The following is a 24,372-nucleotide window of genomic DNA, read 5'->3' on the forward strand; positions in this document are numbered from 1 at the left end:
GAGGAAAATGATGGGAGGAGGGAGGGAGGAGGAGGAGGAGGAGGAGAGGGAGGAGCAGAGGGGAGGCTGGCGTTCAGTCTGTTCGCTCGCAAGAGGAATCAGCAGCGGCGGCAGGACAATGGACTGTTTCCAGCAGGGATCCTAACGGGCACCGGGCTGTCCCCGACACACCGGAACATAAGGTATGACTGACGGGGCTAGCCGCTGCACGGAGGCTCGGAGTTAACGCGGTTTAACCCGAGTTAGAAAAAAAAAAGCCGTTAGTCTGTGAGAGGAGAGAGGCTGCAGGAAGGAAGCGACGCAGCGCAGCAGACAGACACCCAGCAGGGCCCGTCGGCCGTCCGCCTCCGGGTCCTAAACCGGTCGGTGACACGTTATAACACACACACAACTATAACTGCTCACTGTGTGTCTGCATGTGTTTGACTTTTGCGACGTGGTAAATCAAGGCAGGGAAAAAAAATCACATCCGGAATGTCCGAGCCGCGCTCTCCGGTCTCCAGAAAGGACGCCTCACCGAACCCCATTACAAACCGTATGTTTTAAATTGCCTTGGTCGCACGCCTCGTTAAACACCCCTCAGGGTGTGAAGTAAGATTTCTTTGGATACCCCGTGGTCCTCTGGTGAATTCGGCGTACGAGTGATTCATCAGACATCGTTAGATTTGAATAAAAATCCAATCTTGATGTGCGAGCACAGTGCGCGTCGTCTTCCGCTAAGGTGTGTTTTGACGGAGAGGATTACGGGGAAAACACGCACACTACAAATAATAGTTGACTTTTTAACTGTAGTAAGCTTCTAAGTGCATTAACATAGACGCCGAATTGATGGATGGCTCCTAGTGATTCGCAGTACGTGTTAGATTTTACTTGATTATCCTACGTTTGTGCTCCAGAGGCAACGCCGTAATAAAGACGACGCTTTTGGATGGAGGTTCGGAGCTAGCAGCATATGTCGGGTATGCCAACAAAGCCCCTCTCTAGCCAGCAGCAACAGCAGGAGCACGCAGTGTGTGTCTGCCAGAATGAGCCGTTGCACTAGGCCATGCCTGTTAGTCTCCTCCACAGATGCACGGATTGTGGTGTGAATAGATGGAGTCATTGTAGTTGCCATAATGTGCCTTCTGTTGAACATTGTGTGCATGTCTGCGTGACGCACATTGACACGCAGGGAGACAGAGATGGTGTGCAGGCATGGAGACTTAAGGACTTACTGGACATGTCTGAATGGGCAGCATGCTACCAAGCCAGTGCAGAAGCATCAGTGGCTGCAGTGTCTGTCTCACAGACTGAGCTCCATTCCTCAGTGTTACAGAACAGGATGATACAAGGTCATTTCCCCTCACTAACCACTGAACACCTCACACATATCATTTAGAAAAACACAGGCTGGGCCGTTTGTGTGTTGTGTTGCCTATATTTAGTGAAGGGAGGGGCTGTTCAGGGACTTCCCTTCAATAGATTACAAGTAGATGGATAGATGGATGTTTTATTCATACCCTGGGGGCAAATTCACTAGTCAATAGTCATTTACCTCAATATGCTGAGGATCACTGGTGCATGCAGATGTATTGATGTGTCAAAAAACCATGTGTGTAACAATCATGGGAGGAGGAAAGGTAGCTGTACTAAACACAGTGCCTTGTGGCAAAATAGATAAGTCAGTACAGACGTGTGGTGGCTGTTTTTGCACATGCTGCTTTGATCTAATCTAATCAGATTAGAGACCCAAACCGGAATTGTCCTTTAACTCGGCATCGAGTCATGCGTCATCCGTAGTTAAGTTAGGTTTTTTTGCCAGATGAGATGCCACTCATCAAATAATGTCATCAAAAATGCTTGAAAGTGTCCCCCCGTGGTCGAAAAGGGCAGTTTAAGTGCAAGTTAGGAGTGAGGAGAAGCCAGATCAAATGAGAGGAAGCGAACCCAAGCCGCAAAGGATTAGGGGTAGCAGGAGACAGATGAAGGTATTCTTTGAAGGCCGAGTGGGGGGGTGGGGTGGGGGTGTAAAATGCTGTATTTAGCAGTTTTTTTTCTTATCTGATAGGAACACAGAAGAAGAAGGGACAGTTAGTCCGTCGTGCTAAGAAAGAGTTGAGGAGAATGCAGTCAGATTTTGTATGTCAGACGTGTGTTTATCGGTAAGATCCAGGAGCCACCCGGCTGGTCTTAACAATAACAGGAAAAAGGCCAGGAGCAGTATTAGGTGTGTGTGTGTGTGTGTTTGTGTTTGTGTGTGTGTGTGTATTTCCCGAGGCGACTGTAAAGGTTATTGGCTTTACATTGGATTTGCTCACTTAAGTTCACATGATCAGTATGTGAGCATCTACTATTTGGCAAGACAGTGTCACAAGACATGCTGTGGGCGCTGTGTGTGTTTGTGTGTATGTGTGTGTGTGTGTGTGTGTTGGTCCCATCGTGGTCAGCTGTGCCATCTGGAGTCCGTGTGTGGCAGCAGGAACATAAACGGTCTCTTTCCTACATTGGTGCCTGTGAGCAACGTTAACAACAGTGGTGATTTTCCCCTCAAGCTTTACCTCTTTAAAGTTTCATTCTGTAACAACACAGCGTCCTATCAGCATCCACTTTGTTGGCGTTACCATGGAAAAGGACCATCCATACAAACAGCAACGTGATCCAACATGTTATACCCTGTTTGAGTGCGGATGCACGCAGCAGCGCATTGTTGCACAGTGTGCAGTCACTGCGATGGATGAGAGGAGTCTTCTGTGTCAACACAAGCCTCGCAGGGGTTCTGAGGAAGCATTGAGGGCTTCTTTTAGAGCTGAAATGTTAAGTCGATTGACTGGAAAGTTCAGTGTGATCTATTCTGATAATTGATTTTTTTTTCCTAGCAAAAATGTCAAACACTTTCCTGGTTTCAGCCTGTAAATTATGAGGGTTTGCTTTCTTTGCTTATCTTTTGGTCGGGCAGAACAAGCAGTGTTTGTAGTAACTGTGGTCATCCCCCTGACTTCTCCCCTCATGCCACCATGAGTTTGACGTTTATGCTTTTGAGGTAAATTGCAGTGAAATTTGGTACGTTCATCCCTTCAGGACTTCACTGTTAATTTGTCCAATTAGACACAAGTAACGTGGCAAGGCTGCACTAGTCCCGATTGCGTTCGCAGCGGGAGTGCATGTTGTATCATTTTGAGAATGTAACTTAAACGTCAGTATGAATCTTCACACCTCAGCTGTGAATCTTCACACAGATCCCACAGTCTGATGGAAGAATGAGACGTGTCTCTGGCCCAGTCCACATATGATTAAGTAATCGTCTGGGTTGCAAAGCCCATTTATTTTTCATTTAACCTTTAAAGTGGTAAACAGCTTGTTTTATTCGTAGTGGCTCTCCTTGCTGCGATGCTCTGCGGTGAATTTCTTTTTGATAAAGTTTGTGTTCCTGCAGGTTTTCTTTATTTATATAGCACTGATTCATAGCCGACGTTATCTCAAGACACTTCTCATCAAGGAGCAGTTCTAGCTCTGTAATTAAGAGAGAGCCGTCGATTCAAGAATCCTCACATGATCAAGCATCAGGCGACAATGACAAGGAAAAACTCTCCCATTTTTGCATATTTGCATTTGAATGATTTATTTCTTTACCTTTAACCCATTACCATTAATACCATTGCCAGTGTCGGGTTAGCATACCAGTAATGGAATGGTTAAACATTTTGGTAAATAAGTTTCTTACCTAGAGGTGTGATACCACTCGTATGCTAAATATGAAGCTAATACGGGCTGGAAATGCTGAAACTAGCTTTGCCATACAGTAACATAACTCGCCTACCATCACTTTGAAAGCTCATTAATCAACAAGATATAGAAGTTTTTACATTTGGACAGTTTGTTTTTTTTAACATTTAGACAGCGCTAGGCTAGCTTTTCCCTGTCTCCACTCTTAATGCTAAGCTAAGCTAACTGGCTACTTGCTGTTGCTCCATATTTATGGCACCGCACTGAGTGGTATCAATTTTCTCATCTAACTCCCGGCAGGAAAACAAATAAGTTTATTTTCTAAAACGTCGAACTATCCTTTTAATGTGTTTGGTTCACTCCGTTTGCTTTCTTGACTTTTTTAAGCTAGTTCCAAAACTGCTAGCGTGACGTCAGATGATTGAAAGCAAGGCAGCTAGCAAAGAAGACAAAGTCATTTTGATGGACGGTTGATTAATTAGAGCACCAACATGTTCAGAAAGATGAAAGCATGTAGTTTACTGATATTTTTTTTATAATAATCATATTATTATCATCATCATCAATCATGATGAATTAAGCTCAAATTAAAACATTTTTTTTTTACAGTTTTTTTGTGAACTTAGGGTTGGTTTGTAAGTCCTCTGTGTTATTTGACCGAACTTTTTTAAAAGTTGTTGCTCATGTATGTTTTTGAAATTTGGATTTTTTTTTTTTTTTATGATCATAGCTTCATTAATAATTGTGTGCGTGTTTCATAACTTCATTGCCGTTGTTGTCAAAACGTAGAACGAGAAATCCACCCCGATGAAATGAGACGTTATTGCAGCTCAGATCTGACAGCGCAGACCCAATCAGCCAGCAAATTGGATAGTGATCATGAGCAAACAGTCAGACATCTGGGGACCACGGGTGTGTTCTTGTATGCATGCACTGACTTTGTCACAAAGTAAGTTTGGCATTCGCAGCAGCAACGTAAAGACAAACATGACACGTGAGGTCACAATGCGTCATCAGTTTAATTGGATTACTTTGACGGTTCCTGGAGCGCCATGTGGGCGTTATGAAAAACAGAGCGAGGCAGTTGTTGTGCTATTTGATGTCATGTTTGGCAATAGGGTCGGCCATTTTCTGCTTGTATACTATTATTTTTCAAGTATTTTTGAGTTTTAAATATTAAGCCAACTATTTTTTAGGTTTTAACAATTGGGCTCATTATGGAGCAGTTATTTTGTTTGTTCCGTTAATCAAAGGAAATTGCCAGAAAACACAAAAAAATGCCTTCCACAATCTCCTAATGTGCAGCTTTTCACTAGCAAATATTCACATATGAGATTTGAGTTTGAAGTTTTAGCATTTTCAATGAAAATCCCACTAAAAGTGGTTCTCCAGTTAGAATAAAAAACAAAGATACAAATTGAAGCAGCAGATTTGGAGATGCAGTGATTTTTGATCCAAAGATACACTTCTCATAATGCAATGCTCATCCTCTACCCAATACTCTGCTCAATGCTGTAGGGTTTGTTGTTAGGTTAGGTATCATCACGTGCATCATCGGGGTTCTTTTCTTAGAGCTGAGAAAGCTGCTCCAGAGCCACAAAAGACAGTATTCTTAAAGTATATATATACTGTTTTCACAGGCTGAGCAGTAATCCTCGTGATAAATAATCAGACTGTCATGTGTAAAATTGGTGGACTGCCCCTTTTAGTGAGACAGCCTGGTGGCAAGGCCCATGGGTGTGATGTGGCCGTGCCCCCCCCCCCCCCCCCTTGCTCCTCTCCTCTGCTGTCAGCTGGCTAAATAAATAGCCTCAATACATAAATTGTCCATTTTAACATTGATCGTGCAAACAAAGCGCACAGAGACACAAACACTCATGTTCTCCTCTACTGGAGCATAAATAATAATCACTTTGTTGATTGAACAAATTTAACAAGTAATTGACAAAACATTATTATTTTGGGCGACTGGACTTTTTGAACACGACCTTGAACTCTTGGAACTGTGATGGGCATTTTTATATACTTCATACTTTTTAAATTACAATGAGCAAATGGATATCCTTTCTCCTGACTGCCAGCAGAACATAATGATCCAAAAAGTGAAATGAGTGATGTCAGTCATTGTAGGAGTAGGAGTTTCAGTCTGTGGGCATGTGTAAGTGTGATCTCTCTAATGAGATACTGCAGAAGCTAACAGTTGTTTTTATGATATCTTATTCTGACAAATATTTATGTGATTAATGGATTAATTATTTTAATCAAAAAATAATGGAAATATTGCAGAAGAGACCAAAACCTACAAAGAATTTACATGTTTATTCATTTTTCTTGTCATTAAGAATAGAATACTTTTTACTGTTTGCTGCACATCAGACGAAGGAACATTTCTTAAGATAATGGTGGGTTGAGGAGGCGACTCATCTGAGGTATCTGTTATTATTGACCGATAGAGAATGATTCATCACAAAGATAAACGAACGATCCGTCCGTCTCTGTCTTTGTGATTCAGCAGGTGAAAGTCAAACAGCTCCAGGATGCTGCTGTCTTCATCCCTGCTAACCTGCTGTTCACCAGGGGGCATTTGACTTACCAAACATGATGAAGACTGAGCCCCCGTCGGCCACGGGGGGCAACGGGGCCTCCGGTGGGAGCAGTGGAGGAAGCGGGAGCTCGAATCTGCGAAGTCCCTCGCCTCACCGCAACGCCTATGAGGCGGGGCTGGCGGCGCTCAAGAAGGCCACTGACCACCTCAACAATGCTGCCAACGGAGGCTCAGACCCTGGCTCAAAGCCCGCTCCTCTCCCCCGTCCAACTGGGAGGGGCCGGAGATATGGATCAAATGTTCACCGCATCAAGAACATGTTCATGCAGATGCAGTCTCCTGGTGATGAGGAGGACGGGTCTAAAATGATCGGTAATTCAACTCACTGTTCAACTCGATTTTTGTCAAAGCATTGAACATCGATAGTGTGAAGAGTATTTAGTTATAATTAATCAACCTTTGTTGCTTTAATTAATGCCTGTGTGTTTTTAAAGGTGATTTGTGTAACATTTTCTTTGTATTAATCTTTGTATGGTGATTGTGTGACAGCAAACCGGCCTAAACTATTGCCTTGGCAGGTAAAGACCAGGCGGTAAAACTGTCGTTGCCGAGGGCGTCCAGCCTCAACGAGAACGTGGACCACAGCGCCCTGCTCAAACTTGGGGCCACAGTCTCAGAGAGGGTCAACCGTTTTGACTCCAAACCAGGCGGGGAGGGTGCGGGTTCCTCTGCAGGCTTTTCCAAGCTCCAGGAGACGAGGAGGATCTTCGAACAGCGGACTCTACAGGTCAGAGGGCTCTTTGTTTTATTTCATCAAGAGCTCTGATTCAAGACCATCTGTCTAACTGATTATTGTCTCTCCTCCAGGAGAAGCAAGCTGCCACCAACCGGATCTTGCTGAAGAAGGAGCGGGCGTCGGGCTTCCAGGACGGCCGTCTAGATGTTGTTGCTCGCTTTAACGGCTCAACCGAGGCTTTGGACCGGTTGGATGATCCCCCTGCTCCTGCTCCCGCTCCTACTCCTTCTCCTGCTCCTGCTCCTGCTCCTGCTCCTGCTTCTGTTCCTGCTCCTTCTCCTTCTCCCGCTGCTGCAGTTTCGGTTGAGCCCGGTGAGGCTGTCAGTCCCACGGTGAGCCAGCTCAGTGCCGTGTTTGAGAAGAGCGAAACGCAAAACACTCTCTACCTCCCAACCTCTACCCCCCAACGTCGGACAGGCCCTGCCTTAGCACCAAAGCCCAAACCTCCAGCCAGAGTGGAGGTTGCTGAAAGGAAGGTGAGTATTTGTAAAATGCAGGAAATCACAAACTGTGGTAGAAGTAAAGGAAGCAGGTTGAAGGAAAGTGCGTACACCATAGATTATGATTAAGTGATCAAATGATCCCTCCTTGTCTCCCCCTTCTAGGCGTTCCCTCCAAGTAAGGTGGATCACGAGGAGGTGGCAGCAGGAGTTGTGAGCACCGAGGCAGCAGAGCTTACAGAAACAACAGATTCTCTGCAGCGGAGCATACGAGGAGTGATGGCTAGCGAGGAGAGGGAGGGATCTGGACAATCAGGAGACCAGCTCTCTAACTCCTCCAACTCCTCATCGTCCTCAGTGGCCGTCACTTCTTCCTCGTCCTCGGCCTCCTCGGAGGTCAAACCAGAGTCTGAGGCCCAGCCAACAGCGACTGAAGCCAGGGGTTCGAGTACAGTGGCCCCAGAGGCGGGGCCACAAGCTGATGAGCTGGAAGGCTCCACCGAGGAGTCTGAGGCTGGAGCTAGGCTGGTGCAGGCCGAGGTTCATGCCTCACTGGAAAATGGACAAAAGGAGCCTCCAGGTTCCTCTCCATCCTCAGAGGAGAAAGGAGCCGACTCTGAGAGGAGGGGCGAGGAGGAGAGGGAGGAGGAGAATGATGAGGATGGCTCGAGGAAGGATGATTACTCGGAGGGGGATCTGATAGATATCAGTGCTTACAGCGGGCTTGGGGAGGAGGACTCTGGGGGAAGCCAGCTAGATGATGAGGAGGACGAGGAAGATGAGGAGGCGTATCAGCCAGAGACCAGCTGCTCTGAGATACCGGGCCTTCCTGAGGAAGAGGAGCCCCCGCCAGCCAATAGGAAGATTAAATTCAGCACTGGACCAATCAAGGTGAGTTTTTGTTGTACCTTATTATTATTTTTCAACACTCTTAAAGCCTTAATATGTCAGTAGAGCAGTCACTTTTAAAGTGATCACACCTGTCACATCAGAACAAGTGGTGTCAACCATAAGGCGGAAATACTGTATTTGCCTATTTTAAAATTAACAACATCGACTTTGACAAACCCACTGAAATTATCACCCAACTTTGCAAGTTTTTCACTCTCACCAATCTCAGCTGCTTTCAGCTCGGATGCACCTGCTGTGTGCTGCCTGCCAAGCACCAAAACAGCAGCGAGGTTGTTAGCATTTAGCTTAGAAAGAACCAAATGTGTTTCACAGGAGTCGGTGGAGACCAAAACAGACCCAAAAGACACATAAATATTGGACTTACATTTACATGGTAGCCAGAAAAAGGACTCTCATGGAATGCTAATTTTGCCCTATGTCTACTTTATAAGGTGATATTATGCAGTGTTGACAGCTTGTTTCACCACAGCCAAGTCAAATCAGTTGGTTTTAGTTGTTCGGTTACTATTTTGTAACTAAGTTGGCATTAAATAATAGCATGTGAGGGAGAAAAAAAGCTGAATGGATTTAGTGGAAGGCCATCATAAAGATGTGCTCATGCTTGTATCTATTGGACCATGGAAAGTAAAAGAGAAGAAAAGAAGAGAATAAGGTAATGATTGAAAAGACTCACTGACTTCCTCCCTCTTTAACACCACACACACACACACACACACACACACACACACACACACACACACACACACACACACACACACACACACACACACACGGGTTGCTGGGGTATTTTCTCTTTCATTTCACCACAGTGTTTCCTGCTGACTCTAGCTCAAACTCTGTGCCTGTATGTGAGTTTGAACGTAGATCTTGATTGAACAGAAGCTCTTTTCTATACTGAAGTACTCGTTTCTCCCACCACTCGCTAACCCCCCCCCTTCACTGCGACGGTCAGCTGCTTGAGCTGTGTGGATTGCGAAACAAGCCTCAACGCTGTCACGTTAACACCATACTTCCTCTGTGGGAGATGCAGTTGAATAACGTATCACGATGGCACTTGATGATATATCGTGCAACAGAAGAGATAAGATGGAACAGTTTTGGTGTTGAAGCAAAGTGTTTTAGGTGGAATGTAGTGTCATTCGACACGAATGGTGTTTGCTTGGGATCCCTTTTCCTGCTTGGTCTTGTCCCCTTACAGTATGCAGGCGATAGAGGCTCATGAAGAGGAGCGTTTAAAAAAAAAAAAAAAAAAGATTTCAGGTCAGGCATCAGGTCAAAAAGAAATTCTTTACATTTTCTTGGACTTTAAAACGTTTAACCACTGACCTCTTCAGCCACAGTGCAGCTAAAAGTGGAGTTGTGGCTAGAGGCAGCGTGGTTTAGTACTGAGGTAACTGCTGCAGTCAGCTGCCTGGTGAATCATGTGGAACCAGCATCTGCTACTGATGTGCAAACACCTGTTCTCAGAGTCAGAAAACCTTTTTGTTCACTACTATAAAAAAGCCACAAAACACCACAGTTGTCTCAGTCTCGCATTTTAATACAGCTTACCTACCACACACTCGGCCTGACAAACTTATACACAGCAAACACCTATAAAGATTATTGTAGGCTACGTGCAGCCTATAAAGCATGCTTAATTTCAGCTGTAACAAAAGATACAGAGCCTGTATTTAACCGTAACCCCTACTTTAGGTCCTTTAGCTGCCTCTCTGCCCCCAAAAAACAGCACGGGTTAAAATCTTAGTCCTACTACCTCACACAAGTAACATTAACATAAAAGAGTAACAGTAGGAAAAAGTTAAGTACAGAGAAGCCCCTCACTCTGGATATTATACTACTAACAAATGAATTCAAATCACTATTGAAAAGTCAACTGTTTAATGTGTGATGTCTTTGAGTAACCTGAAAAGTGCTCTACTAATAAAATACATAATTATTATTATTATTATTATTATTATAGATATCATTTGTATGACAATAAAGAATAACTGATGCTGAAGCTTTATTCTACTCTTCAAGTCAGTAAAGGAAATGAATACTGAAGACATCTGCAGTCAAAACCAGACTATTCAGATGAAACGTTGTGTACATGAAGCCCTACGAGAGGAGGCGACACTATGACCGTCCTGCCTTGTTGGGATTAGAACCAGTAACTTGTCCTACATGTTCACAGACGTTGGCCAAGACTCTCACTGCCCGGACATGTCGGGTGTTGTTACTCAGTTTCCAAACTGGTTGCTTGTTGTTGTTCTGACATCATGAGTTACTTCATGGAATGAAACTCAGCCAGGAGAGCTCAAGCCTCCTCTAGTCTCCGGCTTACCTCGGCAGCACGTCGTTTCGTAAAAGCTCAGAGAGAAAAGCCATGTGATTACAACACTGTTTAGAGGCGTGTTGTCCACTCCTGGAGCATAATGATGTAATGTAAATGGTGATAGATAATTAATCACAGGTTGCAGAAAACCTTTTGATGTAGCGAGGTTGTCCCGCATCTCACTTTAACAGGGTTCGTCTGTGCTGAGTTGTGTACAGAGCTACCTCTGTATGTCTGTAAAAAGCAGTTGGAATGTGGCTGGGTGTGTTTGTTTTCCTTGAAAACGCACACGTGTACACATGTACACAAAGGTAGGGGAAGCTGTTTAATGCGAACTACAAAGTGGAGCTTTGTTTGGAAGAGAAGACACCTGGTGTGTGTCTTTGTGTAAAAAAAAAAAGTCATCCTTTTTACAGAGTTTAGGGATGCACCCGATCCTGATTGAAATCACTGATGTGATGCAGAGGAGAGACGGCGGTAATCGTGGCAGGAAGCTTACAGGTTTGGCCTCCTTCCACCTGCTCTATAAAATGCTAGGAAATTGTAAAAATAAAAAAAAAGTCCACCACTATTACCTAACACCCAAGCTGATGTCATCAAATAGCTTGTTCTGTTTGTTAAACCTAACATGGCTCGGTTTATTATGACATTTATTATGAGGCAGAATATCCTCACATTTGAGAAACAGGATGATTTGAATGATTTATTCACACAATACTTATTATTATAGTTATTAATAGTTATTATGTTTTCCATTGGTTGATTAATCCAGTAATTGCTGTAACTCCACACATTATTAAAAGTTAGCATGACTTACATCCCAGAATTTATGTAAAGCAATAGATTTTTATGTTTGGAAATAAGGTTATTTGTTACTTGTTATTTGCCAGCAGCCGGTTAGCTCGGCTGGACATTAGTTAGCATACCTACCAGCACCGCTAAAGCTCACTTATTATATAATTGTTCTTATCATTATATCTCCTTAAATCCATCCAAACCCCCAGCATGCAACTGGCGGCCGGCTCCAGTTACATGTTTACCTCAGAGATGTGACAGCGTATATCCACAAAATGTTGAACTATTGTTTTATGTATTATAATTTAGTCTATAATGCAATTCAGAACTCTATTGCAGTGTATCAGTGTCCCCATTGTTTGCTGTCCTGTGTTAGTTAAGCCTGAGAGATAAGAGTAGTGTCCTCGCCTGACATCCACGTTACCTGCGTGACATGTAGCTGACTCAAGTGACTCGGGATAATTCACTGTGCAGACCACACAGATTATCAGCGAGTCTGCTTCTGCTTTGAGCTTCAGAGTGTTTCATTTCATTTAGTTAGTTATGTTATGTTATGTTCACTGTCGAGCGTGTGTAATGTGGCAGAAATTGGTCGCTGTCATTGTGCATAGCCATGCCGTGTGGGTTAATCTGTCATTAAATCCTATTTATACTATTGGACTTAATATGGTAGTAGGTGCTAAAATCTGCTCAGTCATTTGAATGTTGCTCAGAGAGTGTACAGGTGTACCTAACAGACAACGGACAACACTTTAACTCTTGACCACACTCCAGCTATTGATGTGATGTCCTGGATATTTATTGCTGAGTGCTTGATTGGTTCTAATTTAACATATCCTACCGTCAAGTGCTGTGATTTAGCTCAAAGCATAGCTGCTAAGTACATCCTCACAGTGCCATTAGCCTGACTGTAGACTCTTTGTTTCAAGATAAGACCAACTTTATTGATCTCACATAGGAAAATAGAAGCCTTAAAGCAGCAAGAAGTAGATATAAATAAGGGTTATTAGTTACTGAAACAACATTTCTGTATGTATTTCTTATAAGCATCTGCTATATATAAGATAAAGGATTATCAGTATTGCGGCTGGATGCCTTTTTCTTGATAATGCCTGTAACTTCTTACCCATTGATACAATACTGTGATCGTTTGTGGCATTAGTGACCCACAGATACATTAATAACTCTGCATTGACCCACAGAAACCTACTTTGTCTTACATTTGTCACTTTAATGCCTCTAAACAAGGTTCCATACCTGTTTTGAAGGTAATCTTTAAGATTGAACAATCATCACACAGCCGCTCAGTTTAAAGTGAAGCAGGTAGTCTTTAAGGTAGAGATTTGTTTTGTGTGTTTCATTGGTTAATCTTTTGATCATTTCTATTGTTGTCAAGCTTCTCATGCCAAAGACATTGTTGCTACACAGGTTTCAGTGTTGGTTGCATGTTACGTTTTGTTGTCGTCGTTCCACACGTTGACTGTTGTGTGTGTGTGTCTTATTTCTGTGGCAAAGTAGACACTGATGTGTTCAGGGATCACTCTGAGGCTTCATGTACACACACAGCTTTAAAGTTACTCAACAGGAAGGAAATGTGACTACAGGAAACAGTTTAACAATCACTCCCTCTGACCCTGTTTGTGTCAGAAAGTGTGTGTGTGTGTGTGTCTGTGTGTTCCTCAGTCATCTACATTCAGCGGAATGTAAATAATACTGTAACAAGCACCTCCTACACATGAAGGCCTTCGGCTGTGTCTATCTCTGTATGTCGTCTCACACACAAACACATTAGCATATCTGCCAGACAGGGAGAGAGAGAGAGAGCGGGTCACTGCCGGTGCCAAACTCGTGCTGGGCAAGCCTGTGGTTGCCACGGTAACGAAGCCACATGATCAGGGAGATGGTCACCAGGGAGACAGATGCTGCTGACCTTTTAGAGGAGGGGGGAGGGGCGTGATAGAGTGTGGAGGAAGGGCTAGCAAAATATATGGAGAGGGAAAAGTGAGAGCATGTTCGCGTGGATTTTATGATTTCCCTTCTGTGAAAGAGAAGGGGAAGCGTTTCCTGAGTTCTCCTGCTAGCTTCTTTCTAAGAAGAGAGGAATATGAGTCAGCACTGGTGCAGAGCGGCTGCTGGAAGATTATTTTTTTTGTGTTCAGTGCTACCCTCTCAAAGGTGCCATGGTTCGAATCGGATGGAGCCTGAATGTTCCTGTTGTCCAATCAGTGACAGTGCTGGGACTGGAGCACGTACAGAGCTGGTTAATCATCATCATCAGTGGGTGTGCGTGTGTGATCAACCTACATATTCACTCTCAAAGTAAAAATTATACAATCACGCTTAAATTTCAGTAAGACCTAATGTCAGTACCCATGTGCCCCATATGTCCCTAATACCTGCATAACCCCACAGTCCCAGAATAGACACAAGTAGAGCAATTGAAGCTGCACTAATCAGTGTTTTCATATTAACGATGGATCAGATGACTCCAATGTGAAAGAAGTTGCTTGTAGCCCACACAGAATTATCACTTGACTCTACAGTTCCCCTCAGCGCTGTAGATGTGTTCAGTGCTGTTCAGCTCACTGTTTTTCTTTCCACAACTTTACTGTTTTGATACACTCTCACTGTTCAGCTCCACTATTGTTTCCACTGTGGCATGTTTCGCAGCCAAAGAGCCGAGTATTTCCCTCAGGAGTTAGTCAAGACAAGACCAGAGTTAAGAGGAGAGTGAATTTTGGACAGGAACATGACTCCAAATACATGCTAATGTTTCTCCACGTCTCCTGAATGTGTAAACGTTTGTGGCAGCTCGTCCTCTTGTCCGCATACCAAACTGTCCTTGGGCATGACACCGATGGTTAGCCGGCACCCTGTGTCATAGCTTGCTGCAGTTGCTGTGTGAGCAGCAAAAACCTAAAGTGCAGTGGACCATATTATAGGTTGCTCTTCTGCCCCAACTGGTATGAAATATCAATTAATGCTGCTTTACAGTAGCAAATAGTCGGTGTGGATACTTCCAAGCTATTGTCATACCCCCACAAATCTTTCAAAGATTTCATGATTTCATGATGTCATGATTTCACAAGTTTCTAAATTTTAACAGAGTTAGAAGTTTTAAGACAAAAATAGCTGCTGACACTTTTATGAAAACATTTGTTCATTTATCCCCATTAGCTGCCACCGTGGTAGCAGCTGCTCCTCCTCAGGTCCTCACCTAGAAAAACACAGAAAACGAGTGAAATCTCAATCAGAACATGTTAAAAGCAAGCACAAGTCTTCAGGGAAGCCCCCCTGTGTCAGACTGTTATTGAAGACTGACGTGGCATTCAGCCAGAGGAGGAGGCTGTCTGACCTTTGACCTCTGCTCTGTGTGCAGGTCTTCACCACATACTCTAACGAGGACTACGATCGCCGCAATGATGATGTTGACCCCATGGCAGCCTCGGCTGAGTACGAGCTGGAGAAAAGGGTTGAGAAGCTGGACTTATTTCCTGTCGAGCTGGAGAAAGGTGCGCACACACACACACGTGCATACGTACACACATCTTTACAATCATTGAGAGTCACTCAGTCAATCCGCTTATGTAACTACACACACACTCACACACATGCACACGATAAGTGACAGTGTGCTGCTGTTAGTGGGCATACACTGTCTGCTAGCAGCTCCATTATCCCATAATGGGATTAAATTTAGCGCAGATTAGCCTAATTAGCAGCTAGTAATTATGGAGGTAATGGGTTTGAACCAGCAACCATGCGTGACAGCTGCTCTCACCACTGTACAATAACCATAAAGCTGTCATACAGTATATGCAGTGGATGTTACATTTAAATCTTTTATGGGGTCACCTCATACTTCAGATTAGTTGATGTAACTTTATGGCTGCATATGCCAACACTCGTGTCTATGAAGATTCTTAAGATATATGTCAGTATTTTGATGATATTTACATTATGTTTGTGTGTGTGTGTGTGTGTGTGTCTCAGACAGTGATGGTCTGGGTATCAGTATCATAGGCATGGGTGCAGGAGCTGATATGGGTCTGGAGAAACTGGGGATCTTTGTTAAGACGGTCACTGAAGGCGGAGCTGCGCAGAGAGACGGCAGGTATCCTGTCCACTTGTTCTTTATGCATCTGTCCTCATCTGTGTCTCATTTATAATATGTGATAGAGGTGCTGCTCACGCTCTGTTATCTGTTTCAAGACCTCTCCACTGTGTCGGAGGCTCCTCGCCCCAAGCACAAATATAAAATTCTAGTTTTAACAAAATATGTAAATATATATAAAGGTTTTTCACTGTCTAAGCGCTTCGGCTGAGAAAACTGTCCAGTAGGTCCTATAGAGTTGGTTATATGGTGAAAATATAGCCGTCAAATAAGATTTAGATAACAAAACTTTTCAACAATATTCAGTCCAGCTTTATCAGATGGCTAGACACTTTGCTGGTCTGTGCCACATCTCCATGACATCAATTTTACTTTGATAAATCTCCATTCACTCCAAATCCTCATGTTCCGATTGCAGTAAGAGCGGCTCGCTAAATCACAACATGGCAAGACATTCCAGCCAGGCTTAATCAGCTAACACTGCCCTGACAGAAGCAGTATGTTACAGGGTTACAGTATGTTATCTGTGCTTTCATTGTCAGTGTGACGTGTAATTGGCTCCACTGTAATGGATAGGAAGATAGAATAAGAGCTAGAGTAAGACAGAATGACAAGTTAAATGAAATAGAAGACGGTAGAGTAAGAAAAAAAACAGTGAAATGATAGTACAGTAGCACAGATGGAAAGCACAGCTGGGGCTGGGGGTTGGGGTGGGGGTGCGGGTGGGTTTTGTCCTTTGTCTCTGTTCATTTTCACACTTGCAGTATATTCTGTGTGTGTTTAGGATCCAGGTAAATGATCTGATAGTGGAGGTTGACGGGACCAGTCTGGTCGGCGTCACTCAGAGCCTCGCTGCCTCCGTCCTCCGCAACACCAGTGGCACCGTCAGGTCAGGCACACACACGCACACATGCACACACACTCTGTCCATCCTGTGCACACACACTCTATTAGAACAAATTTAGATTCTTGTTCTGCTTAACTCACACAATATTTGTGGATTTGCTTATTCTGCTTATTTTTTTCCTGCAGATTTGTGATATAAATATTGTTCAGGTTTTTGGTCGGTATGTGCTAAAATTCTCAGGTTTGTGATGGATGCGTTTTACTAGCCTATGTTTTCAGGTTTGCAATTGGTGTGGTGTGAACTTTGCTGATTCATGTTTTGTGCATTTGAACGTTTTCACGTTTGTGTGTGTGTGTGTGTGTGTGTGTGTGTGAAATGTTTACAGGTTTGCAGTTGATGTGTGTTTGAATCTCTCACATTTATGATCGTCTGTCTTTGAGATCATTAGCTCGACTGATGGATCCTGAATGCTTTCCAGGTTTATAATTGGTCGGGAGAAGCCGGGGGAGCAGAGTGAGGTGGCTCAGCTTATCCAGCAGACTCTGGAACAGGAGAGATGGCAGAGAGAGATGATGGAGCAGAGATACAAACAGTACATGGATGACGATGAAGAGGTACGTGCCAGGAACATCACAAATATAGAAAAGACATTTTTACAACAAGACTAGAATTGAAGAAGTGCATCTGCATATGATCACTCCAACTACTTCCCCATGTGCCCTGATACGCATAAAGCTGGATTTCTATAGCCACATTTATTAGCTCTTCAGCTAATGTTGCTTTGTCAGCTTATGAGCCTTTGTTAGCTGCAGGAAATCAAAAGAGAGAGGAGGAGGAGGAGGAGGAGGGAGAGAGAAAAAGACAACACCAGTGAGATCAAGAGAAAGAGGACTGTTACTTTGTGGTGTGTGTGTGCGTGTGTGTGCGCGACAAAATGTCTTCTCAGTGCCATCACCACGTGGCCTGTTTCAGTGCTAGTCCAGCCTCTCCACCTTGTGGTCAGAGATGGTAACATCCAGTTTGGCACTCACAACAACTGTGTATCAAAACGGTGTCAATAAATCAAATTAGAATCAACCATGAAAAATGTATTTAATTATTCCAGTGGCACGCTCCATTCTCTGTAACATTGGGGTCAGTGGGCCGATTGGAAATTCTCTCTGTAATTACACCATAACCAGACAGTAAATTAGGTTGTCTAGTTTGATTACGTTGATGACTGAAAATTTCCATTACTCATCACTAGGGCCAAAGCTACCATTAAAGATGTCAAGATCATGCTCTTGGTAACATATCAGGAAATGTAGGGTATGATAATAACATAAATAGGAGTTATACTGTATATATCTGCTGGTTATTAAGGTTATTAGTTTTTTTTTGTGGCTGATTCTGATGTAAGTTTTAAGGGCAAAAAAATTCAAATCAAATTAATTTCTCACCCGAATTACATATCTTACATCAGACCATTATGTGGGGAGGTCGAAATGACAGCTAATTGTTAGATAAATGTATATATATATGTTAAATCCGCAGAAAATACTACAGGGTTTGGTTGGTGGCTTGTGAATAATATATATGGGTTTGGGATTCTGCCAGGGGGAGGACTTGGATCGTTTGCAGAGTCATCTGTTTTCAGTCAGATGCACAGTAGGTAATAAGTCATTATAAACCACTGTGTATCTTGAAGGATGCATATACACATTTAAAGTAAAGACATGATAGTCATAAGCTGATGTGAAGCTAACTTACTTTGCAATGTAATAAAAGAGAAGACAAATGCTTAGCCATCCTGCCATTGATTATTTGAATCCTATTAGTGGGAGACTGTTACAGGCAGCGGCTGCTGTCAGTGTCAGAGGGATCACTTTATTCACTTAATTTGTAATTTCATACTTATGCGGCCTGCCCCAGGCTAGTTGCGATTTATACCATTTTATATCACCCGCAACTCCTCCGAATGAAATTATACAGCAACAAGAAGGTGGAACTGGGAACTGTGGTATCATTGTGAACGCCAGTAACATTATATTGTTTTGGGAACATTGTGGGAACTTTGCTTTGGCTGTCTCAATAACACTCCTGTAGCCTTACGGTAAATATGACAGGCCTATCATAGTAGTTGAACCTAGCTTAGCACAAAGAGGGGAAATGAAGGGTAAAAGAGCTACCTCAGCTCTGTGCAAAGGTAACAGTGTATGCCTACCAGCACCTCAAAAGCCACAACAACCCCCCATAAAAGCACAACCTGTTGTTAACATTTTGGTTTTTGCAGAGATTAAACAAATAAGTTGTATGAGTTGGAACTTCAGGGGTGCTGGTAGGTGGACATTAACCTTTGGACAGAGCCAGACGAGCTGTTTTCAGTCTTCAGGCTGGGCTGAGCTAAGCCAACCAGCCCCAAAACAGATAAGCATGTTTTCGCTCAACAGAGCAACATGATATTGTAAATATTATATCTCTTTATATCTCTGTTGACCACAGACAGGTGAATATGCAACAGATGAAGAGGAGGAGATGAGTCCAGTGTTCCCAAACTCTATTGAGGTATTTGACCTGGCGGAGAACCAGGACATGTTGTCTCCAGTGGAGCTGGACCCTGAGAAGCTGGCCCACAAATTCAAGGAGGTATATGTGATTTCAATCATTTGGATACAAATAATAATAATAATAGTAATACTTTTATTCATGAATCTGTCCCCCAATTTTATCAGGTATTGTTGTATTGTGTTTTTTTTTAATACCCAGTCTATGTGTCTCTGTAGCTCCAGATTAAACATGCAGTAACCCAGGCGGAGATCCAGCTCCTAAAGAGGAAGGTGAGACCACTTAACTTTCAGTCTCTTCTTCCGCATGCAGAAATGAAATAGATGCAATATCCAGCTTACACTGCAGTATACAGCAACATAACATCAGTTCCTTCGCTGGCTGAATGATGACTTAATGCTGGCTCTACCTCCCACATACCACCTCCTCCTGCCACACTCCCACCCCTCACCTCCAGCTGGCTCATGCGGAGCAGGACAAGTTGCGTTGGCGGATGGAGCGTGCTCAGTTGGAGCAAAACATCCGGGACAGTAAAGAGAGGATGGAGAAACTGGAGGGCTATTGGATGGAGGCACAGTCCCTGTGTAAGGTAAACGATTAGAGAGAATTAACATTAAAAGCAAGGAGGAAAGTATCGGTCACAAATGGATGAAGTACTTTTTTCTTGTCACTTCACACGTTAATTGACTAATTGGCTTATAGTCTCCCCTACTAGTTTTTTTCCATTTACTAAACATGTTTGGGTGTGTTTTTGTGTTTTTTCAGGCAGTGGATGAACATCTGAAGGAAACCCAGGCACAGTACCAAACCCTAGAGAGGAAATACAGCAAAGCCAAGAGACTGATTAAAGAGTACCAGCAGAAGTAAGGAAGTATGGACGCACTAAAGGTTTAAAAGAAGTAGTAAAAGACACCAAAATGTTAATGTGTGTGTGCATTTTTGTGTGTTTAGGGAGATCGAGTACCTGAAGAAGGAGACAGCTCAGCGTCGAGCACAAGAGGAGAGTGAGGCAACACACAAAGAGGAGACGGACAACCTGCAGGAAAAGGTTAGCAAAATCTCACTGTAATCACATTTGGTCTCAAGTGATGAGCTGTCTGTCTGTGTGTCAGCTCTTCATGCAGAAAATATGTTTTCTGCCATGTTTTCACATTTCATTTTAATCTGCTTATATTTGCATTTTCACAAGTAAAAGGATACTGCATTACACTGGTCAAAAGAACTTTCAGTAGTCGCTGGTGATGCTTCATCTTTAGTGGCCCTTCTGTGGCCCTGGTGTTCCCCAGGGCTCCATCCTCAGCACACTTATTTTTGCACATTGCAAATATCTTTATACATCATAAATTCACAAGCGTATTGGAGACTGTCCCACGACAAATCGTAGGCCAAGCAGAACTTCTATCTCTGCTGATAACTCCCTCAAGACTGTCTGTTCCTGCCAGCCCGCCCCCAGTGTCTCCATTGCAAAACAGTGTAACCGGGACAACAACGTGCGTCATGTTCTTTTTGATCAGCCTGGTCTGAAGCTCTGCATTTTTATTTAAAATACAGGTAGAAGTGTGGCTGTAATGTGCAATGGGGATAATGTGATAGAGATTGTTTGGGTTCATTTAATAGTCGAGTCTTAAATATGTTATTCCAGAAATAAAAAAAATCAGCATGAAAAACATGAGACCACATTTTTAAACTTAATTGCTATTTTGTTAATGGCGGTATGGTGGTATTTAACTGCAGATGGTAATTGCACGGATCTCTGTGATGACAAATAAAATCATTCACTACTAAGCACAGGAAACCTCAGCATGCCCGTAATGTGAAGGTAACTTTCAAATAGTATTAGGCAGTAGATGTGAGCTGCTGAATGTATGTTTATTTGTGAAACTCTGCACGTCCCAAATAATTAAGAATTTCCTCTGAGAAAAAAAATCTCCACCAGATTCCCAAGTGTCAGTGTGCCTTAATGGGGAGACCTCTGTGCTTAAAGTGGCTGAAAGCAACTGACCATGATTTTCATAACCTCCAACATGCCCACGTATAATGTATGATAATGTATTCTTTCTGATCTCATCTTGTATTCAAGTGTGCCAGAGGTGTGCCAGGCGAGCCCGGCCTCGAAATGACCAAATGTGCTCTGACAGAAAAAGAACTTTTGATTATGAAATAATCCTAATTGTTAAATTATTTTTTTTAATTGTATAGTGTAATGTATTTAGTTGTCCCTCACTTTGTTGTTGTTTCCACAGATTACAGACTTGGAGACCAAAGTGGATGCCCTGAAGACCCCCAAACCCTCTTAGACTGCTGCTACTTCCTACCTCCTGTCTGTGACTGGAAGTGGAGGAGCTCTGCTTTCATACTGACCTGGGCTGTATTTTATTCCAATCAACCATTTACTGCACGGGCAGGTAGTACGGGGGAAAAAAAGAATAACAGGGATGACAATTTTAAAAGAGAGGACGAGGAGGGCAACATACAAAGAGGAAAGAAGCAACCTCTCATCTGACATCTTCCAGCAGCTTAGAGCTCTGTCAGTCAATAACCAATCCCAGAATGCTCCCTCTATAACACCCTCACTCCTCCTCGTGTGTCTTCCTGGCAACCAGCTTGGCAATCAACACGGAAACGACATTCAACAAACCTGTACTTTTATTTGTGGATGAGCTGTTTTGGCTTCTCCTCCCTTCATAAACAGTATCTTACCAGGATTCTATTGAATCAAATTTATTTTAATTAAACAAGCTCGTCACAAAGTGCTTTATTGAGTGACAGAGGGCAAAAATGCAGAATAAAACAGAACAAACAAGAAAGGACAAAGATGATTGGATTGTCATTACTATTGATCTAGGTGGTTGCTGAACCATTCCCTGTTTTTGTTTGGGACCGGACTGAATTCTAATGAAGAGGAAAAACATGTTTTCTGTCGTTTGCCGTTGATCATTGGAAACAAAAACTACAAGGAGAAATGTTCACCTCGTTTTTCACCTCGACAAACTCTGGAGGGGAACCTTGGTAGTAACACACATCAAACTCTGAAAAGAGACCTCCTGCTGATCGTTAAGTAATAAAAACTATAAAACAAAATGGCCAACAAATATCTGATCTGTGACAAAAACTGTGAAATAACGCCCACCCTAGCCTAGTTTTTTTTTTTCTAGCGTAAACTCTCTGCAAGCGATGGAAGGGATCAGGCAGAAGCGTGCATTTCAGGTCTGAACTGTGGTGGCATAAAGTTTGTATATATTCTATACGTGTATTTAAAAGTGTTTAAATGGCTTAAGCAATTACATGGGTCTAACATCTGAGAGTAAGACAGCGCAATGAGCGAACGGTGACGTCTCGCCATGGAGGGTGGAAAGGTTCCAGATTCAGTCTGTTTCATCTCTTTTTTACCAACATCAATGGCAAACAGGGTGTGAATAGTCTTATATGTGCTTATAGAGCGTCTAATGGTGTATATTTGTCGGTGTTTACTACAGTATCTGTGGGTTTACATGCACACCAACTATCCTGGCAGTCATGATGATCATCTGCTATAGTCTTGATTTGGTGTGTTGGTGCAGGGTCAGATATCGTATCCAGGGTCACAGAAAACCGGAATATGCTGCTATAAGCTAGTATTCTGAGGCTATTTTGTGTACATCTTCCACTTGCACTCACTGCATAGTTTCATGCATGGGAAACTGAGATTGCACTTGTCAGTTGTTCATTTCTTGGAGGCAAACCTGCTCTACAAATATGTTTAATGTTAACCTAAGTGAGTGGAGCTAAAGTGACAGTTTTTTGAGGCAGATAGATAATAGAGTCAATATTATTATTTTTTTTTATTGTTCAGGGGTTTTTTTTATTTTTAAAATGTGAATAATACATTAGCCAATATTCTTTTTTTTTTACATAAATATAAAACTAAGACAAGTATATCCATTGAAGACATTTAAATTTGGTTACGGCATAGTGACCAAGATATGTGTTGAACATTTTACTCTTTTCAAATCACCTCAAACATATTAATGGCAAAAATGGCAAAACTTAAAATCAAGTTTTAATTTACATTGTTTTATTGATATGATTTGCCTCTGAGAAATGTTTGTGAAACTAGACCTTCACCTGGATATGAGCTGCAGTCGTATTTAACAAGACTGTGTGCATGTAAACGCACATCTCTTGAATTAGAGGAGTAGAAGGTCCCGGTGCCAGTATTATGACGTTAGAATGAACTTCGGTTAGTGATACGTGCCTGACATCGTCCAAAAATGGAACCCAAGAACCACTGGAGGTGCATCAGGATCATAAAAGAACAAATTAAGATATTTGGATAAAAATTGAGTAATTGGCTGTCAAGTATTTAACCTGTGACACTGGTTACATGACTGTTTGTTGAATGATTATATATTTAACTTTTCTGATTTGACTATTTTCCAGTGGCTGATGATGACCGTTTTATGTTCCAAACATGAGGTTCATATTTGTGTGTGGGTTGCGAACGCTCAGTAAGACAGCGTTCGCACGTGAGAGGGCAGATTGTGTGTTTTGCTGCTCTAATGTTGTCATGGTGATTACTATGAGTTCATGTATGTGTCTATATAGATCATACAGCTTGCTGGCAAGCTCTGATTAGGTTGGATTAATTGAAAACATGGAATTAGAAGAAAAAAAAAAAAAAAGACAAGTGGTTCAAATTCAAATTCTCCAGTGAGATGTCTTGATAACTATTCGATGGATTTTTTTTTTTTTTTTTTTTTTTAAACATTCACGGTCCCCAGAGGATGAATCCTACTGATTTGATGATCTCTTGACTTTTCTCCAGTGCCACCACGTGGTTGATGTTTGTGGCTTCCGGTGAAATGTCTCAACAACTATCAGCTGGGCTGCCATGACATTTGGCACACACATTCATGCTCCCCAGTGGATGAACTGTAATAACTCTGATGATCCCTCGTCTTTCCTCTGGCGCCATCTTCCTGCCAAAATCTTAATTTGTCAAAAACTTACTGATTTATGAAATTAACTAACGTTTCCCATCAGCCTCAGCTATACTTAATATTTACTGCTAATTAGCTAATGTTAGCATGCTATCATACTAAACTAAAATGATGAACATGTGAAACATTACATCTGCATATTAACATAGTCACTGTGAATGTGTTAGCATGTTACCATTAGCATTTAACTCAAAAGAACAGCCTTAACAGAGCCACCGTTGTGGCTGTTGGCTCTTCGTCTTGTTCTAAAATATGAAAAATATTTTGTTTTCCCTCTTGCAAACACAGAATCACAGATATTTGGACAAAGCAGTCCTGCTTGTCATGCAAATTAAAATCTAATGTAGCACTTCCAACCCTCCAAACTGCTAATTGTTATTC

At 42.6% G+C, this 24,372-nt stretch overlaps 1 protein-coding gene across 1 annotated transcript; it reads left to right on the top strand.

Moving 5' to 3' along the window:
- Positions 1 to 135: 135 nt before the first annotated feature.
- On the top strand, positions 136 to 22,740 carry LOC139216406 (neurabin-2-like). Its single transcript, XM_070847504.1, has 15 exons — positions 136 to 182; positions 6,218 to 6,619; positions 6,826 to 7,034; positions 7,115 to 7,519; positions 7,649 to 8,374; positions 14,887 to 15,019; positions 15,501 to 15,621; positions 16,406 to 16,510; positions 16,947 to 17,082; positions 18,950 to 19,093; positions 19,231 to 19,284; positions 19,470 to 19,601; positions 19,778 to 19,875; positions 19,964 to 20,060; positions 21,256 to 22,740. Exons 2-15 carry the CDS (start codon positions 6,301 to 6,303, stop codon positions 21,307 to 21,309), a joined length of 2,733 nt encoding a protein of 910 aa, XP_070703605.1. The 5' UTR covers positions 136 to 182; positions 6,218 to 6,300; the 3' UTR covers positions 21,310 to 22,740.
- Positions 22,741 to 24,372: the final 1,632 nt, after the last annotated feature.

This window comes from Pempheris klunzingeri, chromosome 17 (genome assembly GCF_042242105.1).
Source record: "Pempheris klunzingeri isolate RE-2024b chromosome 17, fPemKlu1.hap1, whole genome shotgun sequence".
Taxonomy (NCBI): Eukaryota; Metazoa; Chordata; class Actinopteri; order Acropomatiformes; family Pempheridae; genus Pempheris; species Pempheris klunzingeri.